Source organism: Jaculus jaculus, chromosome 3 (genome assembly GCF_020740685.1).
Source record: "Jaculus jaculus isolate mJacJac1 chromosome 3, mJacJac1.mat.Y.cur, whole genome shotgun sequence".
NCBI classification, from domain to species: Eukaryota; Metazoa; Chordata; class Mammalia; order Rodentia; family Dipodidae; genus Jaculus; species Jaculus jaculus.
The window spans coordinates 178,995,280-179,014,932 of NC_059104.1; the positions used below are offsets into that span (position 1 = coordinate 178,995,280).

Sequence of the window (19,653 nt, forward strand, 5' to 3'; positions counted from 1 at the left end):
TGGCCTCGAACTCACAGCGATCCTCCTACCTCTGCCTCCCAAGTGCTGGGGTTAAAGGTGGGTGTCATCACGCCCGGCTTCCTATTTTTTTTTTTTTTTTTCAGGAAAGTATGACTGTTAGAAAGTATAAAACCGCAGTTTCAGCTCACATTATATTTTGTTTGCAGTAGTTCTTCACTGGTAGAGTTCCACCTCTCAGGTACATTTGGCAATATTTGGAGACTTTTAAAAAATATTTTATTTTTATTTATGTGTTTGAGAGAAGGAAAGAGTGAGGAAGGGAGGGAAGGAGGGAGGGAGGGAGAATGGCTGCACGCCAGGGCTTCCAGCCACTGCAAACGAACTCCAGATGCATGTACCACCTTGTGCTTCTGGCTTATGTGGGTCATGAAGAGTTGAACCTAGGTCTTTAGGCTTCCCAGGCAAGTGCCTTAACTGCTAAACCATCTCTCCAGCCCATCTCTCTCTCTTTTTTTGACAATCTCTCATATGTAGCCCAAGTTGGTCTTGAATTCCCAGTCTTCCTTCCTCAGCCTCCTGAGTGTTGGAATTACAGATAAGCACCACCATGTCCAGCTCTGGCTGATCATTTCTGTGCTTCTTCTAGATTTCTGTGACGGAGAAAGGCCCTCACAATACAGAACCAAATCTCCAAATTGATAGTAGGACTCAAGGACCTCAGGACACTTAGCTACTACTTGGCTGTCATTTTGCGTATTTGTTTGTTTGTTTGTTTTTCAAGGTATGGTCTCATTCTAGTCCAGGCTGACCTGGAATTCACTATGTAGTCTCACGGTGGCCTCGAACTCATGGTGATCCTCCTACCTCTGCCTTCCGAGTGCTGGGATTAAGGGCATGCACTACCACACTAAATTTCATGTTGTGTATTTTTAAGTATTTATTTATCAGAGAGAGAGAGAGAGGAAGAAGAGGGGAGGGAGAGGGAGAAGGGATACACCAAGGCCTCTAGCCACTGTAAACAAACTCCAAATGCATGTGCCATCGTTGCATCTGGCTGATATGGGTCCTGGGGAATCAAACCAAGGTCTTTTGGCTTTGCAGGCAAGTGCCTTAGCTGCTAAGCCATCTCCCCACCCTGGAGATATTTTTGATGGTCATTTGTGGAGGAGTGGCTACTGGTATTGCTTTGGTAAAGGCCAGGAATGCCTAAACATCTCAAAGTGCATGGGACAGCCCTCCATTACAGAATGTCTCAAAGCGTCCCTGGTGCCAAGGTGGAGAAACCAAATATTATACTGTGGGTGAGTTCCTCTGCTGTCAAGGACAGTGACTCCACTGGAAGTCTGAGGGCAGAGTAGAAGGTGCATAATGGCCTGGCAGACCACCTGTGACCATGGGTTAGAGCCCCATGTCATCTGTGAGATGGGCATCATGATAGGCTCTTTATCGGATTCTAGGTAGGAGTACGTGAGAATGGCCTGTAGCCTGTATTACTGTGGTTGAAAGTAAGAGTTTCTTACTCTCTTCGTTCTCTCTACCAACCACTAGGGATTCTGCGTGCCACTCGTGAATATTCTGTGTGTGAGGTGGTGGGGGGAAGGGACAAGTATCACTGTAACCCAGGCTGGCCTCAAACTCACAGTGGTCCTCCTAGTCCCCAGTGCTAGGGTCATGGGTGTGGACCACCATGCCCAGCTGTGTTTGGCTTTAAGATGGGGTCACACTGTGTAGACAATATTGGCCTCAAATTCATGATTCTCCTGCCTTTCAACCTTCCCAGTACAGGGACTACAGGTGTGCGCTACCACACCTGGCCTCCATGAGTGTCTTGACAGTTGACCAAATTGGAAACCCAAGCTTACAGTTCTGTGTCCCCCCATCTCTGAATGTTCCCTCCTTCCTGACTTTCAGCTCACAGAGCCACATCCCCACTCTGAGGCTCTATGTGATTTTTACTTCCTCCGTCTGTTTACCCTGATGCAGGCATTTGTAAACTCAGCCTATGTAGGTTGGATCTCCTGGATTTCTTTCCTGCTTCCATTCCCACCCACAGAGATCCCTTTACCTACCGAGAGTGGCCCACCTCTGGGCCCTGGCCTCAGCTTACTCACAGCCCCTGCATGTGTGAGGTTGGCAGGCTTTATCTTGCGTGGGTACCTGCCATGTGTTTGCCAAAGGTGGGCAGGACATGTGATGTGTGGGTCTTTATTTCCCATCATCCAACACGATGCCTGGAAGTAAGATGGTCACAGGAGTGTTTCTGGAATGAATAAACAAGGGAGTGTTGGCTCTCCCTTTCAAAACCTTTGCCTGGTGGGAGAACCGGAGAACTGAGAGGGTGTCTGTATGACTTATTTTTCTTTAATAGTCCAGGAGAGCTTGACCTATTCCCTCACCTGCCTAATGAACCCATCACTTCCACCTCCATGCTTGAGCTGGAGAAGCAGTTTGTCTGCCTGGGATGGTTATGGCAATGATGCAGCAGACTGGGGATGCAGGAAGTCCTGCCTTCCTTGTGAGGACATCCTCAGCCTGCCTGGGGGGGAGGGGGAATGCCAGGGCATCCTACTGGCCTAGGCCTGCCCCCGGAGTGCAGATGTTCTGGATGCCCAGGCATGCCTTTCTCTGGATGGTAGCATAGTTGCAGGCAGCTTCCAGCAGACCATAAGAGGAGGTCTTGCAAAAATGTGCCCTTAACGATGCTCTGATAAAACATGCTGTGGGCTGGAGAGATGGCGTAGCGGTTAAGCACTTGCCTGTGAAGCCTAAGGACCCGGGTTCGAGGCTTGATTCCCCAGTACCCATGTTACCCAGATGCACAAGGGGGCCCACACATCTGGAGTTCGTTTGCATTGGCTGGAGGCCGTGGCGCGCCCATTCTCCCTCTCTCTCTCTCTCTCTCTCTCTCTCTCTGCCTCTTTCTCTCTCTATCACTCTCAAATAAATAAATAAAATTGAACAAAAAAATTTTTTTAAAAAGTGCTGTGTTCTTTGGCAGGCAGTCGGTGTGTGTCACAGGATTATCACGGGTTTAAAGAATGGTATACAATTGGTATCTCCTGATGTCTGGACAGCCTGGTCTAGTCATATCTTCAAACACATTTTAATGACAAAATGCTAAGCTGACCCACTCAGGGTTATCATGAACTTCTGAGTAAATTTGCTTACTACTTCTGTAGCAGACACAACTTGGGTCAAGACTACATCCCACTAGTGGGGATGGGTTCTCCGCTGGGAAAGTGTTGTGAGATGTGCGCAGGGCCTCCTTGTCTTGCCCCTCCTGTCTGCAGGCCCTCCAGCTTCTCTGCTGCAGAAGGTGTCTCTGTTCAGACACCCTGGGGTGAGCCTGCCAAGGCAGCAGGATTCTGGGCTCTCCCAAGCAGTTGACCTCTGCCTCCCAAGTGCTGGGATTAAAGGCGTGCACCATGACACCTGGCTCTTCTGCTTCTTGTAAAGTCTAGAGACACGTCTTTGTCCAGCAGCCCTCCCAGTCAGCCTTGGATAATCTGTAATTACACTACACTGACAGACTCCAGACTCCCTGAAGAAGAATGCTATCTTGTGCTGTGAGTCCAGAATGGGACAGATTTGCGTTAGAAACTCAGTTCTTTGAATGCTAGGACCTTCCCTGCAGTGACCTCACCTGAAGAAAGGAGATAAGCCAGTTCCTATCTCAGTTTCTTTTTCATCCAATAAGGTAATATCTATCTTCCTAAATACCGGCCATTGTATTCCATTTGGACTCTGCCTCTGTCCTGACTTGGACTTGAAGATCTGATTTGATTTGGTTCATTGATTCACTTTAAAAATATGTAGGGATCTCTGTTAAGGATCAGGGACAATCTGTCCTCTGGGGCAAGGCCGGGGTATTAGTGGACCTTACGTTCTCTGGGGAGAACCCCGAGAGAAGCTCAGGGAGACTGGGGGCTGTGATAAGCATCACGCAGGGTGAGGGCGGGGACAGTGGCAATCAGCCTGCCGGCCTCCTGGGCTCTCAGACTCGCTGAGACTCCTATGCCACCCGGAAGATGGCCCCATAAAGGCATCTACTCAAAGCACTGTGGCCATTGCGGCCACAGTGTCCATGGCCCCAGATGAGAAGGCCTGGGCCACCAATCGCTAGGGGAGAGTGTGCTGATTTCACTGCTGAAAAGGGACTCCTTTTTCAGGAAAAAAGGAGGGAGAAGGAGGAAACTTTGTCTTTGCTATCGTTGGCAGAGTGCGTGCCATGCGCTGTTCACAACACCTGTGTGAGTAATTCTGTAGCGTTTCCACTCCTTCCCACAAAAGCTCTCGCTGGTAGGGGCCATCCTTATTCCCCAAACTGTCAGCAAGCTCTCAAGCCACACAGTGACCAAAGACTTGCCTATCATTTTATTTTTACTTATTAGAGAGAGAGAGAGAGAGAGAGAGAATGAGCACACTAGAGCCTCCAGCCACTGCAAACTGACTCCAGACACATGTGCCACTTTGTGCATCTGTCTTACATGGGTCCTGGGGAATCGAACCTGGGTCCTCTGGCTTTGCAGCCAAGCTCCTTAACCACTAGGCTAGCTCTCCAGTCCCACTTCCCTATCTTGACTGCTGTCTGTGGGGTGATCAGGCCTGTGGTGCATGCCTACATGAAGTCAGGCAGGTACCCCTGAGCCATGCTCCTGCTCTGCGGAGAGGACGTGAGCGAGGAGATGGTGGGGAAGGAAGCGTGTTCTCATGGTAGGCCCACACAGCTCCCACCTCCTCCTTGGACATGTTAGGGCTGTTGGTGGGTGGTCAGATGTGGACTCACCACTGTGGGCTGGCAGGCCCGAGCTTGCTCTGCTTGGCTCCAGCTCTGGGCTGGATGTAGGAAGAGCCGCTGGGCACAGGTAAATGGTCTCTCCTTTGCTGACCTCAGGCATCAGATGAGCTGACACAGCAGTGGCTGGCTTTGTCTCATGCAGATCCATTACGGGGTCTTCTCGCGGCCTTTTTACTGAGGCCAGGCTGGGTGAGGCTGCTGACCATGGAGAGAGTCAGCCTTGTTTGTGGCCATGGTGGTCATGTCATGAGGTGGCATGAGGAGAGGTTCAAGTCCCCATGAGAGAGAGGAAAGCAAAAGAAACGTGAGCCCTAAGTCTTTAGAGTGGTGGCTGCGCAGACAATGAGAGGCGTGGGCCAGATTCTGATGTCAGAAAGACTTGGGAGGCTGGGGAGGTAAGTGTGAGTTCAGAGCCCACATAAAAAGCCAGGCACTGTGGCTTTTTTTTTAAAATTATTTATTTATTTATTTGAGAGCGACAGACACAGAGAGAAAGACAGATAGAGGGAGAGAGAGAATGGGCGCGCCAGGGCTTCCAGCCTCTGCAAACGAACTCCAGATGCGTGCGCCCCCTTGTGCATCTGGCTAATGTGGGACCTGGGGAACCGAGCCTCGAACCGGGGTCCTTAGGCTTCACAGGCAAGCGCTTAACCGCTAAGCCATCTCTCCAGCCCCACTGTGGCATTTTTAATCCCAGCATACCTATAGTGAGATGGAAGGTGGATACAGCATAATTTACCTGGAAGCTCACGGGTCAGCCTCAAAGAAGGTAGAAAGCAAGGGCCAATGCTCAGAGTAAATATAACACACACATATACACAACACACACACATATACCACATACACATATAACACACACACAACACACAATATAGCACACACATACAACACACACATGTGACACACATATACACAACACATACATAAACACTCACACATATAACACACACACAGCGCACACACACAATGCACACACAACGCACACATATAACACACACACACGAAGAAGAAGGAGGTCTTGGGTGACTCCACCTCTGTCCACCATTAGCTTGTGATCTTGGGCAAGTCAATTTGTGTTTCAAACCAGACCAGCCAAGTTCAAATGCCACTCCTTTTACTTACGGGATACCACGACCTTGAGCTTGCTGCTTTGCCATCTTCTTCCTCAGTTTCCTGGTCTTGGGTGGTTGTGAGGTCTGCCCATGGTGCACACTTGTAACTGTGCTTGACACAGATCGGAGTTTAAACACCAGCTGTGTGGTTTCATGTCTGAGCCCCAGTTTCTCTAGTATAATGTAGGACCCCACTGCCATGCTCACACTGGCTGCATGGTGGGCCCCATAAGGACCAACTGCGTATCCTTAAAGCAGGACTGGCAGCAGACATGCAAGACACTCAGAGCTCCTCCCTTGACCTCAAGTGGCCCTGGCTATGGCAGCTGTTGAGTGGAAATGTTTGTCATTAGCTTGGTTGAACAGCTGCTGGTTGCAGTCCTGGCTGGACTTCTCTCAACTGGGCAAAGTGTAGGTGCTGATGCCCAGCTTGTGTTCTGCCTTTAACACTGGATTAAGTGCCCCATGTCGCTGGCTCCTTCAAGAACCCACCAAGTTAGGCAGGCAACGGATGTCTGCCATTACTGTGATTTGCACGTGGGAACCTATGAGTGGTGGACACTTCCCCAGCCACCAAGTCAGGCTGGCCCCAGGACCCACTGAAGTCTCCCTGAGCAGTCTTCTCCCTCCCTTCCTGCCTCCTTGTCCCTTCTCCCCATCTCTTTCTCAGCATTTTGGCACCATTTAATAGTTGGAAACCTCCTTACCTAATAAGACCATTTCAAAACACTGTCTGGTAGAATCTCTTAAGTGTGAAAGCAATAGCTATGAGCGTGTGCAGTATTCAAGTGCAGGGAAGAGTCAAGCTGATGATAGAGAATGCTGAGGAATTCAGGACTCTGGTCCCAGCTGTTACTGATTCTCAGCCCCCTTCTGATGCGGAGTGTTGCAAAACCTTCCACGATCCTTCCTTGCTTTTTGTGTTTTATTAGTTTGTTTTGTTTTTCCCAAGCCAGTTTGAGTTAGAGCCCCGTGACTTGCCGAGAATCCTAACAAAAGACAAAGTTGTCTTCTCGGGGTAGAGGGAGGAGGTGAAAGGTCCCCTCAATAGCCAGTGAAGGAAAAAGAATAGAGACAAGGAGTGTATTGGTCACGGTTCTCCAGAAGCCAAGACTGGGAGACAAGGATTCAGAAATGTTGCACGAAAGGTCCCACAAATGTGAAGTCCCCCTTTGTTACTTGCTCATTGACAATTTTCAGAAATGTATATAACGTATTTTGATCATAACCCCTGCCTGTTGCCTTCTCTTACTCCTTTCTTTTCTCTAATGGCCACAGAGCATTTTCCTGGGCCAGACTTAGGGCTTGGGATGCATCTCCCAAAGAGGCCACAGGAGGAGACAGACCTGAAAAAGAAATTCAACTGCACCAAGTTGTGGGGCCATGGAAACTGTGTGGGCTTCTGGCTCTCCGCGCTGGTCTGTACGCACAGAGGTTGGGGGCATGTTCTTGGGACCAGATGCTTGGCTTAAATGCATGGTCTTGGTCTGTGCACAGTGGTTATACAGCCTGGTTTATGCACAGTGGTTATACATGTATGGTTATCCGTACATACATCTACATTTGGTTTTTCAAGGTAGGGTCTTGCTCTAGCCTAGGCTGACCTGGAATTCACTAGGTAGTCTCAGGCTGGCCTCAACTTCACAGCAATCCTGCATGGGCTCTGGCCTGCCATCTGGCTCTCTGTGTTAGTCTTTTATTTTTTTCAAGGTAGGGTCTCACCCTACCTCAGGCTGACCTGGAATTCACTATGTAATCTCAGGGTGGCCTTGAACTCATGGTGATCCTCCTACCTCTGCCTCCCCAGTGCTGGGATTAAAGGCATGCACTACCACACCTGGCTTGTGTTAGTCTTTTAAAGAACCTAAACAAATATATTGAACTTTGAACTTTATTCAGTGATACACAACTGAGAATTATTGTACTGATTTTGCGATTCAGTTGGTATGCACCAAAATAGGATAATTTGATAATGATAAGATAAATTGATAGATGGAGGAATACAGATATTTTATACATATGTGTGCATGTTGGTATGTATGTGGCTAAACCTAAACCTGCATGTATGTGTGCATGCATGCATGGAGCCAGAGGACAGCTTTGAGTGTTATTCTTCAGTAGCACCAATCACCTTTTTTTTATATAAAAAAATTATTTTTATTTATTTATTTGACAGAGAAAGTGACTGGGCATGCCAGGACCTCCGGCCACTGCACATGAACTCCAGACACAGGGTTCCCCTTGTGCATCTGGCTAACATGGGTCCTGGGGAATCGAACCTGGGTCCTTTGGCTTTGCAGGCAGATGCCTTAACTGCTAAGCCATTCCGCTCGCCCCCAACTGCCTTTTTTTGAAGCAAGCTCTTTCATTGAGGTAGAGCCATTCTACAGCTCATATCAAGTCCTTCCTTCCTCCCCCGCTCCAGTTGTCTCAGCTTCCAAATGGCCCAAATAAACCTTGAACTTCATGTGCTCTTCCTAAGCACTAGGGGTACAGGTGTGTGCTCACCATGCCTGATTTATGTGGCAGGCACTGTACGGGCTGAGCTACATCGTCGCAGCCATCCGTTGTTATTGTGTTATTATTATGATTACCACTGTTGCCATTGCTCCTCTCACGAAGAATTTATGAGCAGCAGCACAGGGGCAGATGAACTCCGCCACCAGGAGAGCCCCTGTCCCAGGAATCTCTTGCATGAGGCAGGGGGATCCCAGGAGTCACGAATAGCCCCCGTGACATTGTAGGCCTAAGGACTGCACTCATACCTTGTAAACCGGTGTGAGGCTAAGCCAATTTGAGCGTTCTCCTGAGGCCACTGAAACCGTCTGTCCCCACATCCAGACCCTGCGGTCCCCAGCTACATTGCTCACAAGAGGAGACTAGCGTCCAGAGGGAGGGTCAGAGCGGAGTGGAATGTTTCTCGGAGGAATTGGAGTTATTTTCTTGGGGGGGCGACAAGATAAGAGGGTATCTGTTTTCATTTCCTTTCTGTAAATCCCTGAGTGTAGGTGGCATGTCTTTATTACCCAGGAATAACTAGGTGTGATTGAGATACAAGAGAGTGCTGGATGGGGAAGGGTTCTGTCAATCAGATGAGACTTAGCGCCCCACCCAGAGTGGCACTTAAATGTTCATGAAGCCCCTCTTGTCGACTCCTCGATGCCCAGACCCTCAGAGGCAGCTTCTTCCATGAGTTCCCCTCCACACTGTCCTGCAGGTGGGGCTGAACACACTCTCCCTCCATGGTCACCCTCACTTCAGGCACCTCGGATTTGATGCTCTGAGCAGGCTGCCTTTGCCTGGTGGTGACCCAGTGACAGCCGGGGACTTCCTGCCTGGCCTTTGATAAGTTGCTCATCCTAACAACAGCAGCCTGTGAAGCCACCTCAGGAAGTTTGGTGGCATGCCTCTGGCACCCGAATGGTGCTTATGAGAACTGGCCCCTCAGGGCAGCTCTGCGGCCGACCTCCTCGGGCCCAGCCACCCGCTCACCACGCAAGGCCTGAGCTGCCGGAGCCGGGCTCCGCTGCCACCCTGGCTTCCCCGGACTTGCCCGGGTTTAAGCTCCATCCGGCCCGTGAACTTCTACTGCAGAAGCACATGCAACTCAGTTGGGGCCCAGCTCCGTCCTGTCCAGCGCCCCATGAACTCGGGTTGAACTCTGTGCTCCATTCAGCGGCCGCTATGGCCTTCATGAAGGGAACAAGGGAAATGACCTCAACTAATCCTTACCACGTCCCCTCAACTCAGACGCGCCGTGGAGGGCACAGATCCTGGACCCATACTGCCTAGGTTTCAGTGCGCATTTGACCACTTGCCTGTCACATGACCTTGGAGAATTTCTTACCCTCTTATGTCCATTTCTGATTTTGTTTTCTCCTTCCTCCCTCCCTCCCCGCTCTCCTCCCTTCTCTTCTTCTCCCCTCCCTAATTCTTTCTTTGTTGTTGTTGTTGTTTTTTTTCTTTTTTGGGTTTTTGAGGTAGGGTCTTGCTCTAGTCCAGGCTGACCTGGAATTCACTATGTAGTCTCAGGGTGGCCTCGAACTCATGGCGACCCTCCTACCTCTGCCTCCCCAGTGCTGGGACTAAAGGCGTGCGCCACCATGCCCAGCTCTGTCTTTTTTGCTCTCGGTGTAACTGTGTATGCATGGTAATAAGCAAGTATAGGCACATGCATTCTACAGACCCATGTGGAGGATAGAGGACACCTTAGGTGCCAGTCCTCAACCTTCACCTTATTTGAGGCAGGATCTCTTGGTAGTCACCACTGTATCGGCCAGGCTAGCTGGCCCACAGGCTTGGGGGATGTGTGCCCTCTGCCTCCCGTCTCCCCGCGGACGTGCCGGGAACACAGACCCAGGCACTACTGGATCGGGCTTTCCATGGAATCTCGGCTCCCACCTTCCTTGCTTGCCAAGTAAGTGTTTTATCCACTGAGCCTGTCTCCATGTCTTAATCCTAAAATATTGAGGACTGTTCCAGACCAGGCCTTAGTGTGGAGATCACTCACGTGAGGCAGGATGCTTGCAGATGAAACTGTCCCCAGCTCCAGGCCTTGTAGCCCATGGTCACACTGCTCACAAGAGGCAGCACCTTGAGTCTCTCGCTTTTCTATGAACACGGTCCTCACTCATAAGGCCCGGACAGCGCTCACCTTTCCAAGGGCCGGGAGGGTGTGGTGAGCACAGGTACAGCTGAGATGTTCTCAGATCTTTTTTTTAAACTTTTATCTTTTTTATTTTTTTATTTTTTTATTTATTTGAGAGAGAGAAAGGGAGGGGGGGAGCATACTAGGACCTGAGCCACTGCAAATAAACCCCAGACGCATGTGCCACCTTGTACATCTGGCTTACGTGGGTCCTGAGGAATCGAACTGAGGTCCTTTGGTTTTACAGGCAAACACCTTAACCACTAAGCCATCTCTCCAGCCCTGTTCTCAGATCTTTTCAGCTGAGGCGCAGACCAGTGATAAGCAGGACATCAACGGCAAACCCCTGTCTCATGGCCAATTTTATGGGCTGGCTTTTCATTCCACTGGTAGCCTCTGCCCACACAGTGCCCAAGGAGAGTGGAGGCAGAAAGCAAAAACATATCCTGTAGACACACCCTGAGTTCTGGCCCAGTCCCTTGTCCCCTTATCTCCCTCTGGGACTTGAGACCCCAGCACACCCGTTTACTTATGAGCTTGGAAGAGGGGTGACTGGGAGATGTACTGTGTCAATAAGAAGTGGGCCATGCTTACAAGGTCCCTCTGAAACAGAGCAAGAGTTCCTGTGAGAATTGGGGCCACCCTAACTCTCAAGTCCCGCCTGGGTACATTAACTATGCCCTCTCCCATCCTTGATCAATAAAGAGCTGGTTTGTCCCCACAGTGTCTCTCCCCTTGGAGAGTGTGGTGGCTTCACCTCTGCCAAGCTTATCTTTACAGTGGATTTCCTGCTGGTGTTGGATCTACTTGCTCCCCAGTGACTAGCAATTCACGTCACCCCAGCACACAGATATGCTGACATCTGTGATGCTGGCGGCCTCAGCAGACCCCACTCCCTCTGTCTGCGTGGGAATCTGTAGAATTAACCCCTCTGACACACACCAAACACCACCCCGGGGGACAGAGCCAGGACCATGTGGGCGGAGAGTGGGTGCAAAGTTCGGTCATCACTCGGCTGTGTTGGGCTTCCCACCTCCCAGGCCTGGCTCTGGGCTCTGGCCACACAGGTGACACCCGGATGAAGCATCTCTTGAGGTGTGTGCCGCAGAAGGCTGCAGGTCAGACCGAGCGGATGCCTTGCAGGGTCAGTTCTGCAGTCAGCTGAGCTGGGGAGAGGGCAGGGGAAGAGCATGCAGTTGGATCTGGGGGCTTGAGGAAGGCCTGGGGCTGAGGAAGTCAGTCCTCAGCAATGACGGCTGGCTGGGTCTTTGGGTTGAATTGGCCCAACTCTTTGTCTCTGTGGCTGATCTATTTGAGGCCAGTGTCCAAAGCATACACTGACCAGGGATAGCCCAGGAAGCCTTCTCTGCTGCTCCTCTGTTCTGGCTCATGGCTCCATGGTGTCCAGCCTTTTGTCAGGACACCAAGTCCCCACACTGATCCTATTCCGGGGGTGGTGGGGTGATCTGTCCTGGCTCCCCACCCATAGGCCCTTTTGCCAGCCTGAACTTTCTCCCTTGCTATAAGTAAGCCCACTGGTATTTGCTTTGATTTTCAGATTATGGTATGCTTGGCATCTCTGAGATTTCAGGCCCAAACTATGTACTGGAGCTTAGGAATGCGGGAGGCTGCTCTCTCACGGATGGGATTGCAGGTGCTGCCAAGAGAAACAGACCCTGGACCCCGCTACCGTTCGCGCATGAAGCGCCCAGCAGCCCCGGCCGGTGGGGAAGGGCACTCTGTTGTGCCCGGGGAGTAGTGATGGATCTGTCCTGGTGGAAAGAGAGCTACAGGGGGCTGCTTTCTCTTGCCTGCCCTTCATTACCCTGCATCCTCTAGGCCACCCTGGAGTGACCGATCTCACCAACAGGAAAAGATACAGGAACTGCCAAGGCATGTGATAGGCCCAGACTTCGCCCGAGGCAGACCTCACAGGCCTGGGGCTTGGAGCGCACTCCCAAATGACCATCACTGTCTGGCTATGCGGAGCCGAGCAAGTTGGAGCTTGGGGGGTGGGGGCTGGAGTGAGATAAGAGCTGGGAGGTGGGGGAGGGGCTGGTGCTCTCCAGGCCCCTCTGTCCAGAGAGGAAGCCAGGCCCTCACACACCCACCCACTCCCCGATGTCTCTGGGGTGTGTTAGATCTTAGCAGTGACTTCATTTCCTCTAATCGGGTATCTTCAAACTCCCTGGAAGGTTCCAGCCAGTAAGCCTCACTGATTGCATTTGTGGGAGCTTGTGATGTGCTTGGTCGCACTCTTCCTTTGGGGTCCCAGCAGAGTGATAACCGCAAGGTTGGGGTAATTACTCAGGAAGGGGAATGTGTATTCTTAAGATAAGGTTCGATTCCAGCATGGGAAGGTTTCCAGATGCCTCTGTGATGTCAGGGAGTGAAGACTGGGTGTCGGTCTTGCCTGCTGCCTTGCTGAGCAGTGTCAGCCAACTGGGGTACCCCCCTGCCTCACTTGGGGTGGGTTGGGGGGGCGCTTGGCTGAACTGCTGTTGTGCTCCTGAACCTTACACAGCATCGGACTCTGCAGAAGCCTCCACCGAGATGGACGCTATTGCTCGGGGCAGACAGCTAGGTCGCCATCACCACGTGTCCTCCGTTCCGTCCTGTGTCTTCTCTGGGGAGGGAGCTGGTCTTCAACATGCACAACCAGAGTGGGACCTTGCACAGAGGCGTGGTGTCACTTCTGCCTGCACGGCCCACTTGCCAGCAGAACCAGGACATTTAAGGCCTTCATTGTCTGGAGAGCAGACTGAAAACTAACTCCTCCCGTTTCTCTCCTTCCACCATGCGTTGCTTTCTCTTCGAATGGGCTACACCCTCACCTGAAATGTGCCTTTTTCTTTTTATTCCTGGCAAACCCAAATCAGTACACTGTGATGGGCTTGGGAGTAGGAACATTTGGGTTCAGTTCCCCCCCGACCCACCAACCACTCTGTTTTGAGACAAGAGTCCATGTAGTGCAGGCTGGCCTTGAACTCACTGTGCAACCAGAGAGGACCTTGAACTTCTGGTCCTCCTGCTCCACTTCCTAAGTGGCTCTCCGGCATGCGCTGCCATGCCCAGTTTATGGAGCGCTGGGATTGAAGCCAGGGTCTCTTGCCTCCTCAAGTAGCCTATCAACTAAGCTATGTCCCCCATGTGCCCTGCCCCTTTCCATCTGTGAAGCTACCAGCCAGTTTCCTCGTTGCTTTGTGGTTCCATTTCCCACTTGTGACATGTTCACAGTAGCAGTTCCTTAGAGGAGTATGAGTTAAAATACTTCACAGTGTCTGATACGTAGTGAGTGAGTACGATGATTTATAAAATCTCTCCTTTGTGAAGTCATTTCTAGTCTACCAGGCAGGAATACCTATTCACCTTTTGGGCACCAAATAGAATGGGTCACATGAAGTTCTACATATTATTTCAGAGTCTGGATTCACCTGTGGCCTGAGAGTTCCTAGAAGGCAGGTTTGGGATTTCAGCAGTAAGAATGCAGCATTCCCAGCGGCTGAGGAGATGGTTCCGTGGGTCAAGTGCCTGCCTTGCAAGCATGAGGATCTGAGTTCAGATTTCCAGAACTCACATGAAAGCTAGGCACAGCAGCGCACGCCTTTAACCCCAGCACTGGGGAGGTAAAGACAGTTCACACTAGATTAGTGAGTTCTGGGTTCAGTGAGATATCCTGGCTCAAAACATACACCTATAACATTCACACTAGGTGTGCCAAGCTCTGTACCATTTGCTTTTTCTCATACAATTTTTTATTTATTTGTAGAGCTTGGCCTGAGATACCTAATCCTCCTGCCTCGGTTTCCTGGGTGCTAGAATTACAAGCATGCTGGGCTTTCCTTCATTTAAAATTTTTTTTTGTTTATTTTATTTATTTATTTGAGAGCAACAGAGAGAAAGAGGGGGGAGAGAGAGAGAGGGAGAGAGAGAGAGAGAGAGAAAGGGAGAGAGAATGGATGTGCCAGGGCCTCCAGCCACTGCAATGAACTCCAGAAGCATGCGCCCCCTTGTGCATCTGGCTAATGTTGGTCCTGGGGAATCGAGTCTCGAACTGGGATCCTTAGGCTTCACAGGCAAGTGTTTAACTGCTAAGCCATCTCTCCAGCCCAACTTTCCTACATTTTTTTTATTAAGACATAATTTACATACTATAAGATTTACCCAACTGAAGTATTCAGTTCAGTTATTTTTAGTATAGTTCCAAAGTTGTGCAACCGTCATCTGTTTAATTCCAGAAAATTCCAATTAAAAAAAAACAACCTGTAATGGCAGTCACTTCCCAATCCTCCCTTCTGTATAACTGCCTCAACCAATCTCTATTTTTTTGGACATTTTGTGAAAATAGAAACACGTAGTATACCTGTGTTTGTTTATGGTATCTTTACCTCATGTTTTTAAAATTCACCCAAATATTACTTTATCTCTTTTTAACATTTTAATTTCAGTTTTCAATACATAATGTATTCTGATCATAAACCCCCAATTCCTTTCTTTTGTGGCCCCTCCCTGCCCCCTTTCCACGAAATTCCTTCTTCCCAACTAGCATCACTTCTATTTTCACGTCTTTTTTTTTTTTTTGCCCTCCTCCATCATCCGTGATGACATGTCGACCCAATATTGTGCAGGTAGTAACAGTGGCTGTAAGGTCATAGATGCAATCACCGCCACGTGTATGGAACACACTGTTCCCAAGCACTCTTCCCCTTTCTTTGGCTCATATGGTCTTTTCACCACGTCTCCCGCTGTAGTTCCTGAGCCATTGGAGGGCATACACACGGTGGGGCGGTGGGGGGGAGAAACTGAATGACAGTTTATTGTATCAGTATATCATACTTTATTTGTTCATAAGTTCCTAAGCATGTTTCCACTTTGGGGCTATTGTGTGTAATGTTGTCTTCGAAGTTCATGTAGAGGTTTTAGTGTGGACATATGTTTTCAATTCCCTTGGGCACATATACCTAGGAGTAGAATTGCTGGCCTGTGTGATATCTCTGTGCTTAACTAAGGAGTTAACCAGCCTATTTGGAAGCATTCGTGTCATTCCTACTAGCAACGAATGAGGGCTTGAATTCTTTGCCTCCGACTCTTGTTCTGTTTCTTGTTACAACCATCCTTATGGAAAGAAGGGCCAGATCACTGTCCTTGTTTAGTATGTCTCTGATGGTGAATGGTGTTGGGCCCTTCTCATGTGATGTCTGACCACGTGTGTGTGTATGTTTCTTTTATTTTCTTTCTTTCTTTCTTTTTCTTTTTCTTTTCTTTTTTTTTTTTTTTTTTTTTTTGGTCTTTCTAGGTAGGGTCTTACTCTAGCCTAGCCCAGGCTGACCTGGAATTCACTATGTAGTCTCAGGGTGGCCTCGAACTCACAGTGATTCTCCTCCCTCTGCCTCCCACGTGCTGGGATCAAAGGCATGGCTATACTTGTATATCTTAATGAAGAAATAATCCATTCAGATCCTTTGCCCCATCTTGGATTGGGAAATTGTTTATAAGCTGCCAAAATTATTTGCATATATTGGATACAAGTACTGTATCAGATCTTACTGGATATATGATTTGTGAATTATTCTCCTGACAATGGGGCTGTTTTTAACCTTTCTTCCTCCCTCGTTTTAGGGGTTGAGTGGGGACGAGATGGGCTGGTCTATGCTCACAGGCATGCGCCGTCCTGTCTAGCTTCTTTTTACTTTCACTAGTTTCCTTTGAAGGACCAGAAGTTTTAATTTCAGTGAAGTCCAATTTATTTATTTATTTTTTGTCTTATACTTTTGGCGATATATCTAAGAAACTGTTACCTAATCCAGTATCACAAAGATACTTCCTTCAGGATGTGGGAAAACATTATTATTTTTACTATTCATTTATTTCCTTACTTATTTGTCTAATGGTGCTGGGAATGTGACCCAGGGCCTTGCAAATGCTAGTGAGGGCTCTACCACTAAGCTATGACTCTACAGTGGTCTTATTTTGTGATAACCCTATGAGGTAGGCAGTTCTCTGGAGACTGTTCACCAATGCGGAAACTAAGCCGTCCCGCATCAGGACTGGATTGGAGCCCAGCTCCTTTCCTCCTGAAGCTCCTGTACAGCTCACGATGGCTTCTCCCAGAGTCCCTTTGCCTGTGAGTCCTTCGGGGACTCTCACGGTGGCCCGCAGGGAGCGTGCGTCAGCTGGATGAGTGACAGGGTCCAGCGGGTGTATCATGCGCCCCCGCTTGGGAGGGGTGCCCCTCAGCGGCACTGCTTCCAGGATGCTCCAGGTGTCTTTCTCCTGCCCTCCCTCAGTGTCTCATCGTCGGGGGAGGACCGTGTGGTCTGCGCACTGCCATTGAACTTGCCTACCTGGGAGCCAAGGTGGTCGTGGTGGAGAAGAGGGACACGTTCTCCCGGAACAATGTGCTGCACCTCTGGCCTTTCACCATCCACGACCTGCGGGGCCTAGGAGCCAAGAAGTTCTACGGGAAGTTCTGCGCTGGCTCCATCGACCACATCAGTGAGTAGAGCCTGTGCAGGGACCTCCCGAGGGTCAAGGTTTGACCATGGGTGGGACACATCTGCCACATCTAGGAGTCCCGGATGATGTTGGGGCTCCACATCCGGCTAACAGATAGTAACCGAATGTCTGTCTAGCTGATACTTTCCTCATCTCTGTCACCAGATACCTGACAAGAATCAGCTTAAGGGAGGATGGGTTTACTTTGGCTAATGGTTTGAGGGGATGCAGTCCATCATGCTTTTGGTGATAGATGGCAGGGGAGGCGTGCTATATAGTTCTCCCAGATATGCTTGCTCACACCTTGGAAGATCAGAAGACAGAGAAAAGTCCAGAAACAAGACCAGGCTCTGAATCTTAAGACCCTCTCCACAGTGACCCACTTCCTCCAAGTCATTCCCACCTCTCAATGATTCCATCATCTTCTGAAGATGCACCACCAGCTGGGGGTCAAACCTTAGCAGTCTGCTTTTTCTGACCTGTTCCGGGACCTGTGCTGTGCCCACTAAATGTTAGCATCAGGAGGTCAGGGCTGCTGGCACATCCCCTCTGCCACGGCGTAACAGTGCTGGATACAGGGTAGAATACAGCCCACACTGGCTGGTGAATGAATGAATTATAAAACCAGAGGCAAGTGGCCTGGCCTGTACCCTGAGGGAGCCGGCATGTGCTTTAATAGAGAGAGTCACACTGGCTGGAGGAAGACGGAGCACGGAGACCCACACAAAAGTGCTAACCAGGCTGCATGGTGAGACCTTATGCAAAGGAATTGGAACATTTTGCTGCAGTGCTGGGAGCCAAGGCAGGGTTTAGCTGAGAGGAGTGACATAACTAACTGGATGTGGACTCCCTGAACGATCTCGTCCCAAAGCTTCCCTGAGCTTTTCACAAGAGAGAGAAGGTACCATGGTGTGATTTCAGAGGCTAGAAAGGAAAGCAGAGACTTGGAACTCAGGGCCCGGTCCACCCCTGACTGCTCAATGGATCAAGGCTTCATCTGGGCATTCCTTATGCCTGGGCATCTAGAGACAAGACCTATGCATGCACACTTGAGGCAAGGGAACGTTCCTCCCCCTCACAGCTCTGCAGGAAAGAGGTCTTTCCCTTTTTTTTTTTTTTTTTTTTGGTTTTTCGACGTAGGGTCTCACTCTAGCTCAGGCTGACCGAGTGCTGGGATTAAAGGCGTATGCCACCACGCCCGGCTCGGAAGAGGTCTTTTTTTCTACATGGCAACCAAGACCTATGAAAGTCAGGGAAGTTGGCACTGTGGGAGAGTCCAAGAGTTTGCACTGAACTGAGTGCAAAGTATGTCTCTCCCATTTCTTTCTGACTTGAATCAAAAACTCTTCCTTCCTCAGACCTCAGCTTTGTTGTCTGTAAAATGTGGTCTCTGCTTGTCTCCCAGAATTGCTGAGATGGTACATGAGGTTAAGTTTGGACCACACTTCACCTCGTACCCACACGAAGTGAATGCTCAGGAAAATGCTCAGTATCCAGTGAAGGTGCAGTGTGCTCCCCAAAACCAAGAGCTGGGAGCCGGCTCTCAGCCTGTGCTTTTCCACAGGAATGAATGAGGGGCACCACACAGCTATGTGTGTATGGGACAAGGCTTACTGGGAACGGGAGGGGGAGTTTGGGTGGGAGTGACTGGAGAGAATTACCAGCTACACGGGGGTAATTTATTCAGACTCAGAAGAATTTACCAGCAATGGCCCCAGAGTTTATTCCCTCTTTGGGATGAGAAAATTCCAGGAGTCCAGTGGAAAGAAATTTGGATTTGCCCAGAAAGCTGCAGAGTCAGCTCACAGATGTTCTGTCCCACCCAGGGAAGAGGCGGCACCAGCTGTGATGTACAGGGGTGACACTGAGCACCGGCTGTCAGGAGAGGAAGCTCCTGGCCCCAGGAGGCCTTCTGATCAGGATGCTCATGGTCAGGGTTCACTTTAGTCCCACGACCAGGGAGGCAGGAGCTTTACTGAGCGCCTGCTGTATGCTGGGAGCAGACACTCAGAGGAGCGGGTGGGCCTCCTGTGGAAAGATTGTTCTGCAGTAGGTCATGGCCAAAGCTGTAAACCCAGCTGGCCGCCTTCCACTCAGATCAGCCCTGCTCCCAGCTGCACACTCAGGCGGGGTGCCACTCAGCAGCTCCCTGGGTCCTGTGTGAGAATCTTCCACGACCTGCCACTGGCCTCACAAGCCCAGCACAGCTCCTGGCTCTCAGCAGATGCCTGCCATCTGTGCCCAGAGAAGGGAGCTGGCCACGGTACCCTACCCTTTGCCTGAGGACCGACTCTTGCTTCGCGCCCCCCCCCCAGGCCAGAAGGAGAGCTGCCCACCTTCTCCCAAGTCCAATCCCTCCTGGGTTCCTCCTCCTTCCCTTTCTCCCACCACTAGTGTCCCTGCCCCTCACCCCGCGGTGCCCCCACCCCGGTCACCTGTGAATGTCTCAAAGCATTTCTTCTAGGAAGAGGAGGCGTGGCGTATGTTTGTCCCCACCTACCCCTTGCATGGCGGTCTACTTCCCCCCTACTGCATACCCTAGAGGCTTTGGGGTCCCACAGATGGCTCAGTGGGTGAGAGCACTTGCCACCTAAGCATGAGGGCCAGAGTTTCAATTCCCAGCACCCAGGTAAAAAGCC

The 19,653-nt window shown here is 50.2% G+C and overlaps 1 protein-coding gene across 11 annotated transcripts in view; it reads left to right on the top strand.

Annotated features, from left to right (window-relative positions):
- Mical2 (microtubule associated monooxygenase, calponin and LIM domain containing 2) overlaps nucleotides 1–19,653 on the top strand; it is a 236,690-nt gene that overhangs the window by 79,851 nt on the left and 137,186 nt on the right. For all 11 annotated transcript variants that reach the window (XM_045144944.1, XM_045144945.1, XM_045144946.1 and 8 more), the window contains exon 4: nucleotides 16,807–17,014. In XM_045144944.1, coding sequence (XP_045000879.1) covers nucleotides 16,807–17,014 — 208 coding nt within the window. The remainder of the gene's footprint in view (nucleotides 1–16,806; nucleotides 17,015–19,653) is intronic.